This window comes from Penicillium crustosum (genome assembly GCF_028827405.1).
Source record: "Penicillium crustosum strain IBT 35664 chromosome Unknown utg000002l_segment0_segment0, whole genome shotgun sequence".
NCBI lineage: Eukaryota > Fungi > Ascomycota > Eurotiomycetes > Eurotiales > Aspergillaceae > Penicillium > Penicillium crustosum.
The window spans coordinates 1908508-1932397 of record NW_026623123.1 but is presented as its reverse complement, the minus strand read 5'-3'; the positions used below and the strand labels follow the sequence as shown (position 1 = coordinate 1932397).

General features: G+C 48.6%; 8 protein-coding genes across 8 annotated transcripts; 4 read left to right on the top strand and 4 right to left on the bottom strand.

Annotated features, from left to right (window-relative positions):
* Positions 1–1833: 1833 nt before the first annotated feature.
* N7487_004265 (J domain-containing protein) lies at positions 1834–3445 on the bottom strand (the record flags this gene model as incomplete). The annotated part of the gene is made up of 2 exons (XM_056872012.1): positions 1834–2065; positions 2136–3445. 2 exons carry the CDS (start codon positions 3443–3445, stop codon positions 1834–1836), a joined length of 1542 nt encoding a protein of 513 aa, XP_056729732.1.
* A 3485-nt stretch (positions 3446–6930) lies between these two features.
* N7487_004264 (metallophosphatase domain-containing protein) lies at positions 6931–8216 on the bottom strand (the record flags this gene model as incomplete). Its single annotated transcript, XM_056872011.1, has 2 exons — positions 6931–7877; positions 8021–8216. 2 exons carry the CDS (start codon positions 8214–8216, stop codon positions 6931–6933), a joined length of 1143 nt encoding a protein of 380 aa, XP_056729731.1.
* A 741-nt stretch (positions 8217–8957) lies between these two features.
* Positions 8958–9943, top strand: N7487_004263 (60S ribosomal protein uL13; the record flags this gene model as incomplete). Its single annotated transcript, XM_056872010.1, has 4 exons — positions 8958–8978; positions 9071–9206; positions 9416–9728; positions 9805–9943. 4 exons carry the CDS (start codon positions 8958–8960, stop codon positions 9941–9943), a joined length of 609 nt encoding a protein of 202 aa, XP_056729730.1.
* An 884-nt stretch (positions 9944–10827) lies between these two features.
* Positions 10828–12785, top strand: N7487_004262 (putative AMP-binding domain protein; the record flags this gene model as incomplete). Its single annotated transcript, XM_056872009.1, has 5 exons — positions 10828–10965; positions 11030–11225; positions 11276–11722; positions 11793–12422; positions 12478–12785. 5 exons carry the CDS (start codon positions 10828–10830, stop codon positions 12783–12785), a joined length of 1719 nt encoding a protein of 572 aa, XP_056729729.1.
* An 807-nt stretch (positions 12786–13592) lies between these two features.
* On the top strand, positions 13593–15471 carry N7487_004261 (putative ubiquitin ligase complex F-box protein GRR1; the record flags this gene model as incomplete). Its single annotated transcript, XM_056872008.1, has 3 exons — positions 13593–14324; positions 14381–15064; positions 15124–15471. 3 exons carry the CDS (start codon positions 13593–13595, stop codon positions 15469–15471), a joined length of 1764 nt encoding a protein of 587 aa, XP_056729728.1.
* Positions 15472–15918: 447 nt separating this feature from the next.
* On the top strand, positions 15919–18888 carry N7487_004260 (M28 family metallopeptidase; the record flags this gene model as incomplete). Its single annotated transcript, XM_056872007.1, has 1 exon — positions 15919–18888. One exon carries the CDS (start codon positions 15919–15921, stop codon positions 18886–18888), a length of 2970 nt encoding a protein of 989 aa, XP_056729727.1.
* Positions 18889–19713: 825 nt separating this feature from the next.
* N7487_004259 (uncharacterized protein) lies at positions 19714–20817 on the bottom strand (the record flags this gene model as incomplete). The annotated part of the gene is made up of 1 exon (XM_056872006.1): positions 19714–20817. The coding sequence occupies one exon, from the start codon at positions 20815–20817 to the stop codon at positions 19714–19716; it is 1104 nt and encodes a 367-aa protein (XP_056729726.1).
* Positions 20818–21823: 1006 nt separating this feature from the next.
* Positions 21824–22729, bottom strand: N7487_004258 (NAD-dependent epimerase/dehydratase family protein; the record flags this gene model as incomplete). The annotated part of the gene is made up of 1 exon (XM_056872005.1): positions 21824–22729. One exon carries the CDS (start codon positions 22727–22729, stop codon positions 21824–21826), a length of 906 nt encoding a protein of 301 aa, XP_056729725.1.
* Between the last annotated feature and the right edge of the window lie 1161 nt (positions 22730–23890).

The following is a 23890-nucleotide window of genomic DNA, read 5'->3' as shown; positions in this document are numbered from 1 at the left end:
AGGGGATTCGCTACAGGCAAATCCATCGTTAGCTAGTAGGAGAGGCTTGACACTACGTGTCAATAGTCCAGTATCCCGAGAAGCTATAGATCTAGCAGATATGCCAGATCCTGTGATGTGAACAAAGCTGTCTGCCAATGTTGTCGATGAACACCTGCCTGACGGGAGTTTCGCGAAGATGGCGACAGTATCAATCTTTATAGATTTGAACCAGGTTTCGAGATATATTGCATTTTATCGACAGGTTGGATAAACCCCTAGTTGTAGTATGTTCGCTATCTTACGTGAATTCCAGTCAAGTTTTATGTTATCTGAACGCTTTCGGCTAGGGTAGTCCATCTTTGTTCGCCGTAGGTAGTAATTACTCTGATGCTTCTATCGCTGATAACGAATTCGAATAAGTATATGAAACATGCAAATCTATAACATGAACGGCCCTACAGCTTGCGATAGACTGATAGTCTTTGGGAGCAAGCTAATCTCCTAACCCGTAAAACTTGTCACTCGGAGTTGTGGAGAGGATTTTCTAACAGGAATAAAACGCATCAATACGTCTCAGTTTCAGTCTTAATTCTCAGTTAATTGAGAGATAAAGAAAGCATCTAGTACAAATAGCCGAGAGTAGAAGTCATATTAACCATGTACCTGGGTGATGAGATGTTTAAAAAGCCTTGTTGTGATTACACCTTACTATTTTCTGTTCAAAGGGACAATAGATCTCGACCCCCCATTTGATACTTGTTATTGTTCTCGATATTTAGCCCGAAACACTGCATCTCTACTTTGAATAGCAGGGTGCCTCTGGTGTGGGTGCCATCCATCCTCCATCCAGGCTAACCTTGGAACCAGGTCATGCTGAATAGAAGATCTCCTATGAACATGTATCAGCCTCTTGTTAAACAGACAGGGATGAGTAGAATGAAAGCTTATTGTATTGAATTTGTTCCTATGGGGGAAGTGCCAATCAAATTCGTATTGAGCCTCGATCGACCCTTGGCGGTTCAACAAGGCTAAATAGCCCCCAATAGTATAACAAGTCAGCAGTTGCAGTCTTCTAAACAATTTCCAACCTTGCACTGGTCGATCAAGTGTCCCTAAATACATCAACAGTCTATTCTTAGAAAATCCGATCACCGTACACAAACTTATGAGGCTTTCCCCGCCACTTTCTGTGGCCTCGTTTCCAGCCCAACCCAACCCAACCCAACCATATCCGTCTTACAACGCGAAAGAGTAAAAAAATAGAAACAAAGAAACCAAAAAAGGATCAAGGTTATGACATAACTTATCATGTGAAAATGCGTAATTCGTTAATTGGATTTCTCCAACCAGGTAGGTAGTCCACGGGGTATCTGGAAAAAGCCCGGGAGCAACATCGTATATAAAAAAAAGAAGAGAGAAGAGAAGAGAGCGAAAAAAAAAAACGAAGAACGGGAGAAAGAAGAATGTAGTCAGACGCAGAACCCGACAGGACACTTTCATACACCACAAGTGCAGGATTTGAGGCAAGACAGATGCAACACACCATCCACACCCATACCCGCCCTAATGCGCCAACAGCAATGACAAAGATACACCCCGGTCCAAGCCACTCATCCCAGCTCCGCGGGGATAAGCAGGTGACACTAATGGAAATCTCAGTCCAAAAAAAAGCCCCAATGCGCAGTGGAACAGGCTGACGCATATGCGGAAAGCGGAGAATTGGAAACGCCCGGACTCCTTGAAAAGATTGAGGGGGAAAAAAAATAGATAATGTTTAAAATGTAAAATGTGAAGCATATTGCAGGCGTGATTTGTCGTGATCATGTTTCATGGGTTTCATGGTTGATTGAATTAATAGGCAGACTGACGTCTGCCCACAGCAGGAGGACGATATTCCTCGTCGGGGTAATAGGCGCGTCTCGGCGAGAAATTAATATCATCGTGCTTGTATGCCCGGGCGTACTTGATGTCCTTGTCTTTCGGATTGGCGATATACTCGACGTCCGGATAGGGGCGAGAAGAAGGGCGCGCAGACCGAGTCTCAACCCGAGGCGAGGCTTCCGTGGTGTAGGTTTGGAAGGTACTGCTTCGCTTGGGTGTCTGTCGTATAGGGGGGTATGCGGTCCCGGTCGGGGGATCTCGCTGAGCGGTACTTTGATGACTTTGGTTCTACAACCACGTGGTCTGGTTCCTTGACAATCTTGTAGCGGGTCTTGGGAGAAGTGCCCCTTGGGAGCATTTCAGGAGTACCGGGACTGGAGTAGCCCGAGTCGTTGCGATCGCGCATCTTGGAAGTTCGTGATGGTAGTGGCTCGTGGGCCATTTCGTATAGTGTGGAGTCGCGACTCTCCCGCTTTGGGCGGGTGAAGCCAGCGTTGGTTGCGGAGCGGGTGTTGAGGAACGATGGGCGGAGAGATGCCTTGATACCCGGGGAGGTTGCCGAGGATTGCATCTTGGGAGGCTTGACCTCATAGGCTCGGGGCGACTCAAGATGCTCGTAGGAATTGTCGCGCGACGAAGAACGACGGCGGGTGCGGGTGGACCGTCCTGCGGATCGTGAACTGGAGGACTCTGGTTCCGCCGAATCGTGACCATGGTACCGTCGTGGGGACTTGGAACTTCGGGCTTTGGATGCGATATAATCCTCTGCATTCAAGTACTGACTATCGATCTTTGATTGCCAGTGATCGGACAAATCGCCATCTTCGTCGTAGCAGCGTGCACGGCGACGAGAGGATTCCGATGGTCGGGATCGCGAATCACGCTCTCGGCGGGGCGTTGTTGAAGTTCGCTTGTGAACATAGCGGGGAGCACTGGAATCAGATGCCTCCTCGTCGGATTCGGCATGAGATTCAAAGATACTGTACTTTTCCTCGGTCTGTCGTCGTCGCTCCTGATCGCGTGTCTTCGCACGGTCGGAATGTGTCGCTTTGGCTGTATCCCGCATTTCCTTCGCTTGGTGATACATGCTCGTCGGTGCCCGAGTCTTTTTCTTCTCTTCTGTCGGTTTTGACTTTGGGTGCGCGCCAAACTCTTCGTATTTGCGAGATGACATGGAGCGTGGTTCGTCCGTGAATCGCATTGTCTCCTCGAAGAAGACCTCCATCGGGACCCTCTCCTCCACGATGTGGCCATTGCGGAATTCGCGACTGCCGGATCCACTTCCCCGTGAAGAGTTGTACGTAGATTCTGTTCGTCTCCGTTCCAGCAGTTCACGCTTCAACTCGGCTATCTTGACTTTTTGGTCATGTTTAGTCCGTCGGACCTCGTCTGAAAGCAGTTCATATGCCTGTTGGACTTTCTGGAATTCATCTTGGGCAGCAATTCGCTGCGACTCATCTTGAATCTTGTCTGGATGGCACTTGAGAACCCGCTTTCGATGGGCGGCCCTGATTTCAGGGATGGTGGCCTCCTTGGCAACACCAAGCACTGCATATGGATCTATATCTGGTGGTGAGGACATTGTGGACAATATTTGCTTTCAATGCCCTGAATTGAATGGGATGGAAGAAGATAAAAGTGAGAGAGGGGAAGGGAAAGAAGCGGTGGAGAGATATGGAATGTCAACAAACTGACGTTCCAATGTTGACGTAGCAAAGATTCCACACCGATCCAGAATGAACTGGAGATGATTTGCAATGCAGGAAGAAGTAAAAGGAATCAACAATATGGCCGATTTGCCGTGAAAATTTGACAGACAAAAAACCGATACAAATTCAGATGGGACAATGAATCAGCTGTCAGAGTTGCCGTCTATTCTCAGACTCCGAGCCAACCGACTAATATGCCAGGGGGCGAATGACTGCGCCACAAATCGAAGGTCTGGAGTTTACTTGGGTAATGTGTGTGTACTTTGTATGTTATAATCTCCAGTCATAAAGAGTCACATAGACATAGAAAAAAAAGAATTACAAGATCTTATCAAAGACAAAGCCAGATGCCCAATCTAATATCCTACCCCCCTCCTCTAAGTAATTAAAATCATTTCTCTTCCCCAGGACTCTCTGGCTTTCACCGGTTATTATTGGTCTGAGCACTTCATCCGATTTGTTCAAATTCCTTCCAATCAAAATCCAGAAAATATCTGGTCGACAGTGGGGCGATCAACACGAGGACCATGATCTCTCTAGAAAGGGATCGGGTCGCCCCCCCTTCTCTTGGAAATCGTCATGGCACTAATCTTTTCTGCTTCTCAATTCAGTCTCCTGCATATATCCCCAACTTTCTGATACTAGTGCCTGCGGGTTTTAGGCCATTTTAGGTTCGGTCGCCTCACTGCTTTCGCTTTGTTTCGCTTTATTATTTCGCTTTGAATTTTGTTTCGCCTTGTCCAAGGTACAACCCCCCCAACCAGTCATATCCAACTCACATATTTAACCTGAAACATTTAATTGGGTGTTTGGTTGACCTTGTATATTCTACCCAGGTACGTTATACGTTACGGAGTATACGAAGTAAAGAAATGGAATCAGTGCCTGACTTGTCCCATGGTAATACCCCCGTCTTCCCGAAAGGTTCCGTAGGCCTTAAATTCCCTTCTCTGAAGAATGTGCATGTTTCCTATATTTCTATATTTCTATATATAGTTAGTAGATTATGTATATGCTTCAATATCCAATAATTGATCCTCATCTTGAGTTCAGTAGGAATGCACCTCTCGAATATTATTACCCAGGCACAGAAATTATCTAGATCCTAACACGAAGTACCTTGCCCAGTTCAGGCATTGATTCCCACCCAATAATCTCCCAAGCCAAAACAGCTGGTACAGCTGGCACTTGTCCCACACCGGCCCCATTATACAACGTGTCTTTGCTAAACACCCCCCACCCGAGACTACGTATCTTCCAACCATTAATCTGTCCTTTCCAGACCATGAGACAATCACAGTAGACTATCTTGATGAAACTACCTAGGTACGTTGTACTCTGTACTCCGTACTTTTCCTGTCTCGGACGGTGCGGCCTATCCATTGGTTCCAAGTCATTTGGACCCGGTACTGCGGTCCGCGCGGCGTAGTAATTATCTAGACCGATGTTGAACGGAGTTGATGCGTGTGCCAGCCCCGATTATGACAAGTTTATTGGGAAAGGTCCAAATGCCGAGCGAGTTAACGCCGTGTCAGCATCACCACATTATTATCTTACTACTCTGTATTACTATTGCTATTGCCTAAATAGTCTCCATTTTACTAATAATGTCATATATCTTTCCATCTATTACGGAGGATTAAGGTCTCCCATGTCTCAAGGCGAGAATGGCCCATCCATTCAAATTTCCGCCTCAAAATATTCTAACTCGATAGCCCTTACTCTGTTTATCTCACTAACTTTGTCACTTGACAGTTTCTGTGTGATAGTGATTGTGATTGTGCTATATACCCTTTCTCGGTCTGGGAGTGGTCGATCTATCCCCAGGCAAATGATATCACTAGACCACTCTCGTCCTTTCCAACTAGACTGCACCAGCCGAATCCATAATCCTCCGGTCCCATCAACAATGCTCGCGAGGTCACACAAAGCCTCTCTCCGAAACACAGGGTTGTAACCTTATGCGCTTAAACCGTGATCTACAAATACCCCTCTTCCTTGATAGTCACGCAACCCCACTAGGACCGGGGTCGGTGAATTCAGGATTGGACGCTGGAAGCCAGAGGGGGAAAGTGGATGTTTTGGAGTATAGTTAAAATAATAGTAACCCCGAAAGGTCGGAGCAGGTCAGGTAACTAGGTAACCGGGTTACAAATGGCAATATCTGTACGGAGTACTCCGTACATAGACGTACTGAAAATGCACTGCAGATACCGTGGCTGGCTCGAAACGGTGGTACCTAGGCTTGCTACCCGGGAAACAGGAATGCAGATGCAATGCAGGTTGCCTGCAATAATGATGTCTAGTATTACCCTCTGCAATAGTAATATCTACTATTACATAGTACTTATGTTGTACGGAGTACATAGTGGTGCGGCCAGACCTTTTCGCCCAGCCACTAAACGCCTTCTAGAAAGGAGTGTGTCGGAATAAGCAGTAACCCTTGCGAGAAGCATGTGTTTCCCACGAGGGTGGTGTGTGCGAGTGTGTTCCAGTCCCAGATCCTTGCTGAAGAATCGAACACAAACACAAACTCCCAACCTCCCATGACTAATACATGATCGGCCGCGCATGGTCACATCGGGTACCAAAGAGAGGGTGGGATGAGCCATGTATTGGTTGACTCAAGTTTTGGTGCTCCTTGCGGGCCAAAGGCTGGCCAGTAAAAAGTCGGTTGGAAGCGCTGCGGTTTCTGGAAGTTTTGAGTTTTGGGGAGATCCCCATTGCAGATGACTTGTGTACATCGTACCGCTTGGGAACTTACGGTGATGATAATCGAGAACTCGAGTTGTGATATCACAGGCGCGTGTGGCTTGATGTGATTGCGATCGGTCAGATGGGTTTGTACATTGCATGCGGGGTATACATGAGACAAGAGGGGTAGTCCGATGTTTGTACAGTTTGAGAGAAGGAGAGCGAATAGTCGTAATTTCCTATTATCTTCTTTCCATTAATCTGGTGAATACTGAAATCTGTTACAAGTATCCCTACAGGATGGCGTATGGAGCTTATGCTCGAGTTACATTTGGCAGTCTGACGGGTTTACCTATCAAACTAGAGGCCAATGCGGCGCACGGTTGAAGAAATGATGTAAGCGTAGACATTCTGACAGCACTGGGATCATGCATCAAGTCTCTAGCTGACCAATGTTAAAAATCATGAAGCATCAAGGCGTCCAACCACCGGCGTCAACAGGGCCAAAGCCCACAAGGTCACTATGTCCCAGGGAGATGGTAAATCTGGCATCAAGCCACCATGCACGGCCAAAGTAAAGGAATGATTGCCGTTACGATCGATGGGGCAAAATAAATGACAATTTCCTTTTTCCAAAGGTGCTTAATTCGATGGGGAAACACATTCACCCGTTCGCAACCGCGTGGTCGTCCTGCCACACGGGAAGTTCAAGATCGACCACAATCGGCGAATTGAACCGTTTGCCCCCCTGGTGCGGCCAGCTAGTGGACATGACAGCGGCGTTGACAATGCAGGTCTCCTTTCTTAGTGTTTTCAAGGCGTAATCAAAACCACGGCTACTGGAGCCAGGGCTACCCGCACCCAGGGACGGGTGAGCGCTGGACGAGTTTTGTGGACTTGCCTTTTCAGGGACCCCAGCAGATGACTCTGACCCCGGTGAGGCTGATGATATCGGTTGAGTCTTTGCCAGATCATGCTGTCTTTGCCCAGGGTGCGAAAATCCCTCGTTGTCTAGTCGTGTATCCCGTTTGCCAGTCAAATCGACTAGGCTCTGTTTCTTGCTGCCCACGGGTGGCAGAATGCCTCGAGCTACATGATCAACTGAATCAGAACCAGGCTGTGTTTCTGTTTCTGCCTCTGTGTTGGTAAGCTTGCCTCGCCAACGAACTCGTTCGTACCCTCGTCCTTCATGCACATGTCCACAAACAGCCAAGTGCGGCCTAATGAGGCTCAGTGCACTACGGAGCGCAACGCACCCAACGAACATTCCGTTCGGTTTCTGGTCGCAGTGAGATCGTGGTGGCGTATGCGTGACGATGATGTCCGTGTCGATTGGTATTCGACCCCACAGTGCCGCAGCATCACTTGATTCATATCCGAATGCCCAGTTTCCTTGTGATTGTGAGTACGGGGACCCAAATATTTTAAATACTGTGTTTGGTCCGTCCGCTCGCGTCAAGCGAATTACGGTAGGCTCGTGGCGAAGTAGAACAACCGAAGGCGACTCCATGACGAGTTTTAGGCAGTGGTGTGAGTCTTCGAGGTGCTGACCGTGAAAGCTTTGTCCATGCTTTTCGTAGAATGATGGGTCCAAGGTGACATCGTGGTTCCCTGTTCAAAAGGTTAGGGGCTCTGTGTTGACCTCGTCATTCTAATGAAATGGTGCATTTTGTCGAGCAGCGAAGATATAGGTTCCATTAATGCCTGGGATAAACAAGTGTGGGTCGGGCGCGTGAACAAGTCGAAAGACTGACCACCAACTATGATTTTGATTTCAAAGTCGGCCTTGCAGATCCAATCCATTGTCTTGCGGAGCTCTTTTAGGCTTCCATTGTTTGTCAAGTCGCCGGCATGAATCAGGACATCCCCTGCTGGTAGTTTGAAGCCCGCTTCGGAGGGTGTGTATCCATGTGTATCAGACACGCAGACAAAACGCGTCCTTTGCCGCATGACTCGAGCATAGAGAGATCCCTTGCCTCAATATCTAAATGGAAAATCAAGTTGAAATGTTGGTGCACGGTGGGATTGCAATCAATAAGGCCCAGTGGGAAGGCTCGCTGGCCTTGTTATTTCTGCAAGAAGTAAGTTCCTCTGGGGAAAAAAACAATGAGCTCCCGGGATGGATGGGTTCTTGGATATATTAGTCATCGGACCCAATATTCCCACCTGAAGTTGGCTAGATCATAGATCTAGTATCGAAGAAGACGATAAGACATACTTCTTTAACTACAACAAGACACATTTTATATAGAACTAAAGGGGAATTTGTAGTTGTACTTGTCAGTATAATATAAAGAGTTTCTACCGGACATTGAAATTACACCCAAGGTTCCTACCCCGTCCCTTCCAACTTTGAAGATAATCAGTCGATCTCACTTCTAGAACAGAGTACATCAGCCCTAAGCCGATGCCCTAACGGCACAAAGAAAAGAGAACCACCATCACGCACAGTGAGAAATAAAAGTATTACATAATACAACACTGAGCGGATCGGGAGGGATAAAGCACGTGACATACATGGCCCGTGATTGGTCAGGCTTAGGGCTGCGACCCTCGCCATTAACACAAAGTGAGCGGACCCTCGCTTAGCCCATTCTCATCGAGCCATCCGACTTCGTTGTGTGCGTCGACTTGACACCCACGACAACAACCGCCGACAACATCCATCCCACGGGACATTAGATCACCAGGATGTCCTCCTTCGAATCAGTGGTGCGTTTATACCCAACGACTTGAGTGCCGCCACTCTCGCCTCCAAAGTGTGCATATCGAACCTTTCGCTGACTTGAATTGTTTGGAAATAGGTCGTCATCGACGGCAAAGGACACCTCCTCGGTCGTCTGGCCAGCACTGTCGCCAAGCAGCTGCTCAACGGTCAGAAGATCGTCGTTGTGAGATGTGAGGCCCTCAACATCTCCGGCGAGTTCTTCCGCGCGAAGCGTACGTTCAACCCCTTCTCGAATATATTTCCTTTGCGTTCTGTGTGATATTGGGAACTGTATGGATCAGTGAGGAGGAAAGAAACGACCTACAACAACCGCAAATCGAAACCACTGGCAGTTGTCTTATATGACATTTGGCCAACTTTTGGGAGGAAATACACTGCAACTTGGGATATCAGAAAGCTGACTCGAAATTCCGCCGTACAGTCAAGTACCACGCCTACCTTCGCAAGATGACTCGTTTCAACCCCACCCGTGGTGGTCCCTTCCACTTCCGCGCTCCTTCCCGCATCCTCTACAAGGCCATCCGCGGTATGATGCCCCACAAGACCGCCCGTGGTGCCGCCGCTCTGGAGCGCCTTAAGGTCTTCGAGGGTGTTCCCCCTCCCTACGACAAGAAGAAGCGTGTCGTTGTCCCCCAGGCTCTCCGTGTCCTGCGTCTTCGCCCCGGTCGCAAGTACTGCACCGTTGGCCGTCTCAGCCACGAGGTTGGCTGGAAGTACCAGGATGTTGTTTCTCGGTATGTACAATCTCTACTTTTTATCACCTAGGTGTGGTTTACTGGGTAAATCGACAAATTCTAACCAATTTTATAGACTCGAGGAGCGCAGAAAGGTCAAGAGCAAGGCTTACTACGAGCGCAAGAAGGCCGCTCGCCGTGTCCTTGCCAAGGCCGAGCAGGGAGCGAACGTGGACAGCAAGACCAAGACCCAGCTTGCTCAGTATGGCTACTAGATACCTTTAGCGCGGCTGGTTGTTGTGTCGAGCGATGGTTCTGGGATGGAATCGCGGACGGTTTTCTTTCAGCGAATTTGAACGGCAAGCCGACCGACCTTTTTCTGCGGCCCGGTTCCCTAACTCATGAATACCACTGTCTGTGACGCACATGACGGCTCGGGGACTGGGGTCTTCGGAATTTTCAAAAGTCGAAAAAACGGAGTCGATTGGGATTAAAGGTTCAAAATAGCTGGCCGTTGACTCGCGCCGTGGCGGTTTAATCCAAAGAAACAATTTTCAAGAGTTCAACATGATTCTTATGATCAAAAAATACTTTGACCTATTACCTTTCTTCACTTGGTAGCCTATATCGTATGGTCTTTCGAACCATATTTAGTACATTTGCACACACACATAATGTATCTTGCCTATATGTATCCCCGGGCTGCCCTATACCAATATCAAATTGAAACCGATTATCACATGAATTGACGCTATCCATTCAAATTCCGTCCAAAATTGGATGATTCTGGGGGGACTCAGTACCCACCGTTTTTGTCCCCACACAGTCACAGACCAACCTATGTATGGACAATCCATTGAAACGAGGGTGCAATGTAGATCAAGGCATTCCCGAAAATTGAGGTCATATTGAAATCCGTTAGTCCGGATACCCCAGAACTAATACCCGAACCCCCCGCTTATGATTGGCATAGCCTAGGTTAACCGCCTTAGGTAGTACCAGTATCCCCGCATTTTCTCCAACTTGGAGTAATTCACTTCTCTGCAATATTTCTGCAGTTTTTCTGCATAATCCAACCATTACCTCTTCATCCCTCGACATTGGCATACCTCTGCTGGTAACACACACTTATTTGTCCAATCTACACCCCCCGTGTATTATGTCTGGTTCAAAGTCTCGATTGTCTGGCCTACTTGGTCATTTCACAGGTTCAACGCCGCCGGTTGAAAGCCGTGTTAATACCCATACACTATCCCCGACTTTCTTTCTTCCGCGTGCTGCTGCCGTTGAACCCAATGTAAGCTCATTGCAAGTGATACCTAGGTAGTAGTACATCAACGATCTAATCAAGAACCACACAGGCTGAGGCAATCTATCATGTAACTGCCAACAACAAGATTCTTCGCAGAAGCTACGGCGAGACTGCAGACCGAGCGAGGGGTTTGGCTTACTACCTCAAGAAACATGGGTTCGGCAGAGTGGGGATACTCTGCCCAAATACCCCAGCGTTCCTTGAGTCAATTTTTGGAATCGCCGCAGCTGGCGCTGTCAACATCGGTAACCTAATTGTCTCCCGAGGAGAGATATCTAAACTAATATATCTACAGCTGTCAATTATCGCCTGAAACCAGAAGACATTGGTTATATATTTGATCATGGCGACGCAGAAGTGATCATCGTTGACGAGGAATATGTCCCACTTTTGGAGAACTATCGATCCCAATACCCCCATATCCCTATTATCGTAGATACCGACACTGATGCAACTGAGGGGGAGCTGACGGGTCCCTTTGATGAGGCTGTTTTGGAAGGCCTTAGGCACGACATCGATACAGGTTCTCAGGGCTGGGAAGGACTCGAGAGTCAAGCTGCCAATGAAGAGTCCACACTTGCGTTGGCTTATACCAGTGGGACTACAGCCCGTCCCAAGGGTGTTGAGTTCACTCACCGGGGCTGCTATCTGGCAACGTTGGGAAATATCATCGAATCTGGTCTGAACTATCACCGCGGACGTGCTCGTTATCTATGGACACTACCTATGTTTCACGCTATGGGTTCGTGCATCTTTTTTCACTTGGGTGATCTGAAATCGATCAGCGTGACTAACATACGTATTTATTGTAGGCTGGACATTTCCATGGGCAGTCACAGCCGTTCGTGGGACCCATTATTGCCTACGCAAGATAGACTACCCCGAGATCTGGAGGCTGTTGAAAGAGGAGCACATCACCCATTTCAATGCTGCACCGACTGTAAACACCTTGCTCTGCAACGCGAAAGAAGCAGAGAAACTGCCTGAGCCTGTCCGTGTCACGGTGGCAGCGAGCCCACCAACGCCCCTTCTCTTTGAGCAAATGACCGACTTGAACTTGCATCCTGTACATGTCTATGGAATGACGGAGACATATGGCCCAATCACCAAGGGCTACTATTTGCCAGAATGGGACACGCTTCCCCTCAAAGACAAATACCAGAAGATGGCCCGCCAAGGCCACGGCTTTATTACAAGTCTTCCAGGTCGGGTCATCAAGACGGAAGTGCCTGAAGGGACCATCACCGATGTTAGCAAGGATGGCAAGGAGATTGGTGAGATTGTTTTTGTTGGAAATATCTGTGCCCGAGGATACTACAAAGACCCCGAGGCAACCCGGAAACTATTCGCAGGAGGTGTTTTGCACTCCGGAGACTTGGCTGTCTGGCATCCCGATGGAGCGATTCAGATTCTTGATCGCGCGAAGGATATTATCATCAGTGGTATGTGTGGTGATCGGCTCAATTGCCAAGAAACTGGATTGCTAACAATGATTAGGTGGTGAAAATATCTCATCTGTTGCACTTGAGTCTATGCTAGTCATGCATCCTGACATTCTGGAGGCTGGTGTTGTTTCTGTTCCCGACTCCCATTGGGGCGAACGACCCAAAGCCTTTGTTACAGTGAAGGAGGGTAAGAGCCTACAAGGCTCTGATGTGATTGACTGGGCTCGAAATACTAGTGGGATCAGCAAGTTTATGGTTCCTCGAGAAGTGGAAGTGGTTACTGAACTGCCCAAGACCAGCACTGGCAAAATCCGGAAGAACGTCTTGCGTGACTGGGTGAAGGGTTCGGGAAAAGCTTAGACAGACAACGACTAAGATAGATATACCTCTTAGATCACTTTGAATACATGTGTGAGAGATTCTGGAAGAAAGCAGGGCTTCCCTACATTCCAATGAGGTCAGATGTTCAGTATTCCCGCATGGAGTGGATCTTGTAGATCAAGCACGAGGTCACATCAAACGACCTTTAATCCTCATTTTCTTCACATAGTTCAACAAACCACTTTAGTTCTCATTTTCTCTTGTAGGAAAGGTTCACATTTAAAATTTCATAACCAAACGGACTATGGATGGATACAATCTAGAGAGATCCATCTCCCATCTTATCGAACGATAAGCAGTGCTTGGCACTGACTCCGCAGCACTGTGAAACCCGGCCCCATTGCCTCATCTCCCCCTCCATTGCCGCTTTTATCCCTTCACATTTACTTGCATTGATTTTCTTGGTTACGCATTTGCATCTGACCCAAGGGGTGCTTGGGGCCATGATCTAGATTTGTTCAACTTCATTCTGAACGATCTGCCTTGTCCGCCTCTCCCTTGCCACCTAAATACGCGCCGCGAAACCACCGCTTACACCCCTCGTGCACCCACCTTGCTGCAGATATTCCCGGAAAATTACATTCATCTACCAGTCTTCAGACAAAAAAAAGGTCCTAGGTCTGTTGACTGATTAAAGACTGGCTGCATCTGTGGACCGGACTTGCCTGTTCCAGTCTCACATGCACCGCCCATGCAGAGTTCCCTGAAGTTATGAGATTTCAACCATACCGACACCCGAAAAATATACTCAAGCGAACTTCGAAAAACGAAACTACTCCAACAAGGATGCATCGGCTACGAGAAGCTGGTCGAAGCTCAAGTGCAGCCCCTTCCGAAACCTCTGGATCGACGTCACCCGAACGTGCCGCTGATGATGACACCGATTTCTTCATGGCCCAGGCCAACGACTCGCAATCCTCGATCGGTGTGGCCAACTTCCGCGATTCTCGCCTGTCAAGTGAACGATCTGAGCCACTCCCACCGATCGGCCGCCTCCCGCCCGAGATTCTGATCGCGATTTTCTCGAAATTGGTTGCGCCCTCAGATATGCTCAATTCCATGCTGGTGTGTCGAGGATGGGCTGCGAACTCAGTAGGGATACTGTGGCATCGGCCGACTTGCAACACCTGGGCCAACGTAAGAAGCGTGACTACATCGTTGGGGAAACCGGATAGTCTTTTCAACTACGCAGACCTTATCAAGAGACTAAATCTATCTGCTCTGTCCGATGATGTCAGCGATGGGACTATCCTCTCTTTCAACCAGTGCAAGCGGATTGAGCGGTTGACGCTGACAAGCTGCAAGAACTTGACGGACAAGGGCGTGTCGGACTTGGTAGAGGGGAACCGGCATCTGCAAGCGCTGGATGTTTCAGAATTGCGACACCTTACAGACCACACGCTCGCCACGGTATCCAGAGACTGTCCCCGTCTACAAGGCCTAAACATCACGGGGTGTTCAAAAGTCACCGACGACGCTTTGCTCATTGTATCACAAAAGTGTCGTCAAATCAAAAGGGTATGTGGATTATATGCGGGGTTTTGTGTGGAACCCAACCGCTAATTGTATAATAGTTGAAACTCAACGGGGTTTCCAATGTCTCAGACCGGGCCATTCAGTCCTTTGCCGAGAACTGCCCATCTATACTGGAAATCGACTTGCATGACTGCAAACTTGTCACTAGCGTATCAGTGACTCCGCTGCTCACTACACTGCGGCATCTCCGAGAACTGAGGCTCGCACACTGCACTGAAATTGACGACAGTGCGTTCATGTCGTTACCTCCTCAAATGACCTTTGACAGTCTTCGCATCCTCGATCTCACCGCATGTGAGAATGTCAGAGACGATGCAGTGGAGCGAATCGTGCGCGCAGCTCCTCGTTTGCGGAATCTGGTACTGGCCAAATGCCGATTTATCACAGATCGATCCGTGATGGCTATTTGCAGGCTAGGAAAGAATCTCCACTATGTGCACCTGGGACACTGTTCGAACATTTCGGACTCAGCCGTGATAAACCTGGTCAAGTCTTGCAACCGCATCCGATACATCGACCTGGCCTGCTGCAACCTCCTAACGGACCGTAGTGTACAGCAATTGGCAACCTTGCCTAAGCTCCGAAGAATCGGGCTAGTTAAATGCCAGGCTATCACCGATCAGAGTATACTAGCATTGGCAAGGCCCAAGATGGGCCACCATCCTTCCGTCAGCAGTCTAGAGCGTGTACACCTGAGTTATTGCGTTCAGTTGAGAATGAAGGTGAGTCTCGACCAAAAGTTCTGGTACACACGATATGCCATACTGACATTACGGCTTAGGGTATTCATGCTTTGCTGAATAGCTGCCCACGCCTGACTCATTTGAGTTTGACCGGCGTCCAAGAGTTCCTGCGAGAAAATCTCACTGCATTCTGCCGAGAAGCTCCCCCAGAGTTCACACAACAACAACGGGATGTCTTCTGTGTATTCAGCGGTGACGGTGTCAATCGACTTCGGGACCACTTGAACCGAAGTGAACCACAATTCCACGCAGAGGCAGAAGCTACGATGTACGATGACGACGAAGAACTGGACGAAGATGAAGGCCAGATGACTGGGCTGATGAACGCAACTGTCATCAACGACGGAGACGATGATTATATCGACGTTGGGCCTTTGAATACTTGATACGATACCCCCTTTCTTTGCAGTCGAAAATAAGCCCAGGCCCTCGAATTTCTTCCTTTTACTCAATTCCCTGTTTTCTTTTATCTGCGATCCCTAGCAGGATCAACCAGGCAGACATATTTCTACTCATATGAGCAAAGAGTTACCTATCCTTCATTGTGTGTTATTGTGGGAAATGCATAAGTACGCTAGCGGTTACGGACTTGGTTTATTATTTTTTTGTCAATGTGTAATCGCATAGAATTTAAGCAATTCTCATTTCTGTCACTCAATTCTCCAGCTCAATGACTGCAGTTTTGGTGTAGCAAGACTTGTGCATAAATGTGCGTATATAAGTTATGTACTGTAATGACGGTATCATAAGTTACCCCCGCATTTGCCTTTAATTCGACTCCAACTTCAACCTCCACTCCACCCATCCCCTCTCAGCGTGAAACAGCACAGGGTATGGCTACCTACAAGGCCAAAAACCCTCTGGCATTCACGCCGTGGCCGGTAACAATCATCACCACGGCCGTGTACCTCGCCTTGATTATCCCATTGCTGGTGATCCACCTCAACGTCCCATCCGCGCCTCAGACGAGTCCCAATGGCCTTAATCTCACAGAGGCATGGCAAGATCTCCAAAGCCTGACAAAAGGCTACCACCCCTATAATTCGCATCAGAATGACGAGGTTCGCTCGTGGTTGCTCGAGCGCATCGACGCGATCAAGCAGTCCGCGCCATCCACCCAGGAATTCCGCGACGCGAAGGAGGAAAAGCCCGATGTTATTGTTTTCGACGACCTGGTGTCCAACCTGACTTTCATCGATAGAAGTGTCGGTGTTTACTTTGAAGGCAACAACATCCTCGTCTACATTCGTGGCTCGGAAGATAGTAAACAGAATTGGTGGGAGACTCCCGGCCGAATGCCTATTGGCAAGGGAGGCGTGCTTGTCAATGCACACTACGACAGTGTTTCGACTGGGTACGGAGCGACCGACGATGGAGTTGGTGTGGTGACGTGTCTCCAGCTGATAAAATACTTCCTGACACCGGGCCATGCGCCGCGCCGCGGGTTGGTGGTTCTCTTCAACAACGGCGAGGAGGACTATCTGAACGGTGCCCGCGCATACAGCCAGCACCCGATGGCGCGCTTTGCGCACACATTTCTGAACCTAGAGGGTGCAGGTGCTGGAGGTCGCGCTACATTGTTCCGCAGCTCGGATACGGAGGTCACCCAGGCGTATGCGAAATCACAGCACCCATTCGGCTCAGTGTTGAGTGCCAACGGGTTTGAAAAAGGTCTTGTTAGTAGCCAGACGGATTATGTTGTTCTGGACGGTATCTTGGGCCTGCGTGGTTTGGATGTTGCTTTCTTTGAACCTAGGGCTCGTTATCATACCGATCAGGATGATGCCCGACACACCAGCATCGACTCGCTTTGGCATATGCTCTCTACTGCTGTTGCTACGACAGAGGATCTTGTCTCTGACACCACTGATCGGTTCGACGGACAACTCCGCGACGATGGAACTGTGCCTAGTGGCTCAGGTACTCGGGCTGTTTGGTTCGATCTGTTTGGGAGTGTTTTTGCCGTGTTCCGTCTGCATACGCTCTTTGCGTTGTCTGTCACTCTGCTGATCGTGGCGCCGTTGACATTGCTTATCACTAGTATCATTCTTTCAAGGGCTGACAAGATGTATCTCTTCCGCTCATCGGCGTATTCTGAGATCAACGACGACAATATTCCGTTGCGTGGTTTGCGTGGTTTCTTCAGGTTCCCGTTCTTGATCTCAATCCCTACAGCAGTGACTGTTGGATTGGCTTACATGGTGACGAAAGTCAACCCTTTGATTGCCCATAGCAGTTCATACGCCGTATGGAGTATGATGATCTCAGCTTGGGTCTTCTTGGCTTGGTTTGTATCTCGCGTCGCAGACTTTGCACGTCCATCAGCCTTCCATCGAGTCTATACCTGGACTTGGTTGTTCGTTCTTACCTGGTCTCTCATGGTAGTTGGAACCGTTTATGAGAACGAGGAAGGGCTCGCTGGTGGCTATTTCATGTTCTTTTACTTTGCCAGTACTTTCTTGGCCACATGGATTTCCTATCTGGAATTGTTCTCTTTGCCAACGAAGACAGAGTATGTCGGCAGATTAGCCGAATCACGGCGGCCTAGTACCCAGGGAAGCCGGCTTGCTGCATCAGGCGATGAGCACCAGGACGATGATGCTGAAGAGGACCCGACTGAGTCAACCTCACTCTTGCATGGCCCACACCGCCCCACATTTGCCAACTATGTCCGCGTTGGGGCGGACCGCGCATCTCATGAACTAGACGAAGAGGATGAAGAGAAAGACCCAAATGTATATGCACACGAACAGGGGTGGAGTGGTGTGTTGCCACGATGGACGTGGCTGTTGCAGTTACTTATCACAGCTCCCGTAATTCTCATGCTGATCGTACCGCTGGCTCTTCTGATTACCAGCGCTCTCAGCCAGACCGGTCAGGATGGTAGTCCCCAGCTGATTGTCTATCTCTTTATTTCCAGTCTTACTGCACTCCTCTTTGCGCCTATCCTGCCCTTTATCCACCGCTACACATACCACTTACCTATTTTCCTCCTCTTTGTTTTCATCGGAACCATGATCTACAACCTTGTCGCCTTCCCGTTCGCAGACTCTAACCGCCTGAAGCTGTTCTTCCTGCAAGAGGTCGACCTCGACAACGGTATCTCTACTGCTTCACTGACTGGCATGCCTCCGTTTGTCAAGGATGTGACCTACGGACTCCCCGGTGCAGCAGGCCAAGATGATACATGTGAATGGATTCTCCGAGGCAAAAATGAAGTCCAGCGATGCTCCTGGAGTGCACCAATTCCACGTGTTGTCGCCAATGCTGATTCTCTATCTGTTTCAAACGAGGATGCCGACTCTCTGGTTGAGGCTTCTGAGCTGTCGCCGGACTGGATTTCTTTCAGTATTTCCCACCCTCAACCGGACAGTTCGTCTGTCCGATTCGAGGTATCAGGCCAAAACACACGTAATTGCCGTATCAACATGGACGGCAACTACATTACAAACTTCAGTGTGATTGGCTCCTCCGCTCCGGACCACCGCTTCCTAAACCCGTCCCCGGATGGTCTGAACCGGATCCAACTGTGGAGTCGTACATGGGACAACAAGTGGACTGTTGATGTCGATTTCTCAAAGAATGACTCGTCTGATACCGACGAGGCTGACGACTCCTCTATCACAGGTCGCATCACCTGCCTATGGAGCGACAATAACCGAATCGGCCTCATTCCCGCTCTCGACGAGGTGAGACAGTTCAGTCCGGCGTGGGTGGCTGTGACCAAGTTCTCTGATGGGTTGATCGAGGGATCTCGAGCATTCGAGATTAAGCGTTCGAGCCTCGGGGCTTTGGGATCTTGAGTCTTGGTGGTAGGATGAACCTGGTCTGTAGCACCTTTTTCTGTGTACGATTTACGAGCTGCTTCGCTTTCCATGTATCTCTTCGATTGCGCTGTGCTTTGCTGTGTATCATTCTATCGTTGGGCATTTGTTGATTTATATTTCAGTCGACATATAACATACCCTTGACTACATCTTCTAAGTGCATGTGTTTGGCTGTGTGCTATGATCCTTCCCTGGAGTAGAGTTAGCTGCTGCCTCCCTAATATGTAGTTAAAACCATGGTGGACCGCTTATGCAGCCTCTGATTTTAATAATTTAGTCCATTTAACTTAGGATGGTATTAACGACGACTCCATAATTCATAAACAAGGATTCTAATGCCAGAACTCTAGATAGAGAGAGCAATACAACCGAGACAGGGAGTGTACAATCGAGATAATTGGGACATATCCAATAGCAACCGCATCTCAAGAGATAACTACTGGGAATCGGTCTATATACAAACAAAGATGAACATGCATCTACATTGCATTGTCGTAAATGAACCCTTGCGGGTTGCACATCTGTGGATTCCCCGTTAGGTAAGTTACTGGCTCAGCGGCTCAATAACTCTGGGTGAATCCTGGCGCCGGGCACGAGGCCCGGGGATTGCCTGTGGAGAGGTTGAGTTTCCTCAAGGTTGTCGGGGAGAGAAACCAGTGCAAAAGACTGGTTGATGTGTGATATTCACAGATCATGAAGTGGGATATTGGGAAGTCTCAAACGATCATCATATCTCATAAGCCGTGATTTCATAAAGAAGAAAAGAAGGTTGGGAGGATATTGCTATGACGGGCTCTATCCTCATCCCGGTTTCTCAGGAATTTCCCGAGTGTGGCGAGGTGGATAATGGCGGAAAGGATTTGTGAAGTCGACTGGGAGGTGATCGACATGATAGGCGCGGGCCTCATTGCTCCACGAGTTGGAGAGATCGGAATTGGTTCGTATGCGGTCGGAGGGTAAATGCTCAAACATGGCGATAGAAATGTCGTCGACATCCATCCGGGATGGTCTGCGATGGACGACACTAGGGAAGGCATGGGTCACATCGGAGGTGACGCGGGTTGCATCGACGAAGTCGGGGAGGTCGCGTGGTGAAGAAAAGGATTCGGGTTTCCAGACGTGATTGTGGACCAAGTGAATGAGTTTACCGAGGACGGCGAATTCGAGTTTCAGCTTGATGCTGTACACGACGCCTTTGAGCATGGTTTCCATGATGTAGAAGTCCAAGTACTCGGCGACGAGAAGGCCCACGTCCAGAATGATGATGATGAAGTTGATGATCAGTAGTTGGTACTGAATCTTGCGCTTGATACGGTCCGGGTCTAAGCGTAGCATGCGGACTGTTTCCCAGATGTATAGTCCTGAGATGATGAATTCTTGCAGACAGAAGCCTGTCATTTGGATCTTTTCCATTATATTGTAGCCTTTCATCCATAAGCCCAGGGAGGCGTCATCGGCCAGGTTGGTACCGTACGTGAGAACAGTAGTGGGCAAATGGAGAATGATTGCATTAATCACGATCATCATCAACACGCGACGTAGGACTCGCTGGTTTGATAGGACTAAATGTAGGCGCGAGTATAGGACAACAGACTGGCCAGTGACCATGGACCACCATCCAATTGTGAGCAAGGTAACAGGGAGCCATGGAACGTCGTCGGTGACTTGGAAAAATTTGAGCAAAAAGCCCAGCGAGTAGGGAACTAGACCGGCGGAGGAAGAAATAAACAAACTCCAAAAGTAGAGTCCTCGGTATTCAGCGAACGTGACGAAGAGAAGGATCATTAACTCGAAAGCATTATACCAAGTGACACCAGCAAGTGTCGCGATGGTGATCTGCATGCCCAGTGAAGTTCCATTATAGTGACCGCTGATGCCATCCCCGGCGGCAGTGAAATCGCCCATGGCGTTGAGTCAGTATCAGGGGAATAGTAGCATGGCGTAGATAAGTGTAGAATTCAGGTAAGGTGGGGGGATATAGGACAAACTGGGGGAACTCAAAGAGACCCAGCACCCGAAGACAGACCAACGAAACAAAAGAAACAAGAAACAAGAAACAAGAAACAAGAAAAGAGCAAAGAGAAAAGAGAAAAAAAAAGGGCCAAAAAAAGGACAAAGAGGCAAAAGCTGGGGCGCATCTCGTATATGCGGGGGCTGATCGGGGTTCCCCAGACTTGGACTAGCCCTGGAGGTAGTATTCGATAATATAATAGATAATATAGTGATATAGTAATATGGCATAGTAATAATAATAATAAACAAAGAGGGTCTGAGAGAGATCCTTATTGGACCTCTCTTTCTCTCTGCATCTCACTCGGGTATTACCTATCCAATTCGGGGGTCTCCATATTCTACAATGCGATTGTGAACTTGTCTTAACGTCGCTAAAACCTCATACTCAAAAAGGCAGGTTCAGGGGCAAAGATGTTAAAAAATATCTCGGTAAAAAGCTACGGCTAAAGGGGGAATAGGCTCTGTACCGGGAATTTCCAGCCTCGCAGGATTTTAACCCGCATTCATTGCGCCACGGAGAAAATCTCGAAACTCTCGTTTATTAGCGGATGCCTTTGTCCATAGAGAATTCGGTGAATTAGATGTCCTTGCATCCCTGCATCCTTGCTTTGTTCCAGCCAGTCTGGATTTGGTACTCGGAGACAAAGAGCCAAAAAAATCCCACCGAAAATCCCACTGTAACGTGGAGAGAAGATCACCTCCCGGATTTGGTCAGTGGAGACCTGAGCCCTGGAGGTCAGACAGATCTGCTGATGTCATCGGAACCTGGGAACCTTGGAACCTGGCGCGTGACCTGATTACTAACACATGAAGATGCCTGGGGTCCCGAGGTCCACTCCAGGGCTGTTACGAACACGAACACGAATCAGATTTGGATTTCCCCAGACTTGACTGACTTTCATTCATAATACTTCATCCAATGATGCTCTTCCTGAAACCCAAGCAGCTCCTTAATTTTCCGATTACTGATGGGAGCCTCTCTGACCCCCAACTCGCGTGTAACCGGAACATGGGGACAAATCCGCCCCAGGAACTCAGCAGTGTTCTCGTAATTCGTAATTTCATCATTGACCGCATTAAAGATCTGAAACCCTAGGCCATCCTTCCGAACCGCGAGATCACACATCTGCCCGAGATCACGAGCATCGATGTACGCCCAGCCATGCGGCGCCCATTTCTCGGGATTCTCAACGTATGATCGAAACATGGGCTGTTTGTATTCCTCCGGGGCGACAATACGCCCAATACGCAAGATATAGATATCGCTTCCATACCGACGCGCGAAGCCACGCGCAATGCTCTCACCGCACACCTTCGAGATGGCGTACGTATCCATCGGGTTTGCGTCGACGGTTTCTTCGACTGGGAAGGAAGGATAATCTACATCGCCCTCTGCAAAACTCACGCCGTAGACGGTGATAGAGCTGGCGATGATGATCTTTTTTATGCCAAGGCGCGAGGCGCCTTCGATTATGTTGTATGTAGCCGAGGTGTTGCCGCGGAAGGTTTCGTCGTCTGGTACGATCATGTTGCGAGAATACCCGGCCATGTGAATGACTGCATCCGGGACTAACCCCAATGGCTCCCGAAATGGCTCTGACAAATGGAAATGAGAACCAAGGGCGCTGTATACCTGTCCCGTGTTTGTCAGGTCGACACGCAAAGTGTGGACTCGCTCTTCCAGCTCGGCGGGAAGAGGAATGAGGTCGAGGTTCAGGATATCATGGCCTTGTTGGAGGAGATATCTGATAATGTGCTGTCCGGCTTTACCGGAGCCTCCAGTGACCACGATGCGCTTTCCCATGTTGTGGTCTTGTCTGTAGGAGGGGAGGTTGGATAATGCGGGGTATAGATGACCGAGGTATCTCTATACCATAGATTGATGTAAATACTGTAGATGGTGAGTTAGTGAGAGGCTGGTCAAGATACTCTAATTAAGAATTAGGAACTCTCGGATGTTTTTGGCCGGTCTTCGCTCTTGCTGTATGCACAGCGTGGAGCCGGAAGATAACATCCCGAAGTGTTCGGCCCGACAAAGATGGAACGAAAGCTTCCGGATGAGTAGAATGAGACCTATTGTTAGTTATTTACAAGACTACTCGGCTCACGCGTTTTTTTTTTTAAAAAAAAAAAAAATTGACAGACATTGCACATAGTATAACTAACCATGTATGGTGCCTTTCTTCTAACCCGAACGGTCAGCCCACATAACCCGCAGCATAGGCAATATACTTTAATAAAATAAAAAAAGAGATCCAGAACTATCGAGTTTGCGTTGGACACAACCAAAAATAGTACAGACACCCTTATTGATGGCTTGCGTTTGTTGGCGCTACTAGTTGCCTGCCTGGATCGCCCGGTGTCCAAGACAAACCTCGTCCTATTGGTGATATTTTTGGTTTGTGATACGACAAGTGCCAAGCATGCATAGCCCTCACCGACGAAAAATATGTACGTGCGTTTGCACTTTGCTGGCACAAATTCGAAGCTAGTGTGCCTGGCGTACAAGCTTTTGTGCTCTTTTCTAAAGATCTTTATGAGGTTCAAAATGAGGACCAAAGGCCAATAGTGAGTTCCAATAGTGAGTTGTTGTCTATAGGAAGGCTTGCATTAGCAGAGGGCTGAGAAAAAAACCCTCGGCATTCCCGTCTCACCATATGCGAGGGTTTACCCCAGATCACACACGCGACCATTTGTACAGACCGTAGGCTTCTGATTGGGCCATCTGCAATTACCCGCAGTTCCCAGGAGCCCCAATACATCTAGTGAGTCATGATTGTGTGCTCTGTAGGCAAAAGCTAAATACCTAAGCTCAGCCAAGATCATAGCCCAGCATTTTATATTGCGGACATGGCAAGGTATAGCGAAATCCAACTCCCTTGGCTTGACAGGGGTGGGGAGAATTGAGCCATTCGTCCCAGACAAACCTAGTCAATACCAGTCAATCTCACACTAGTTGACCTGC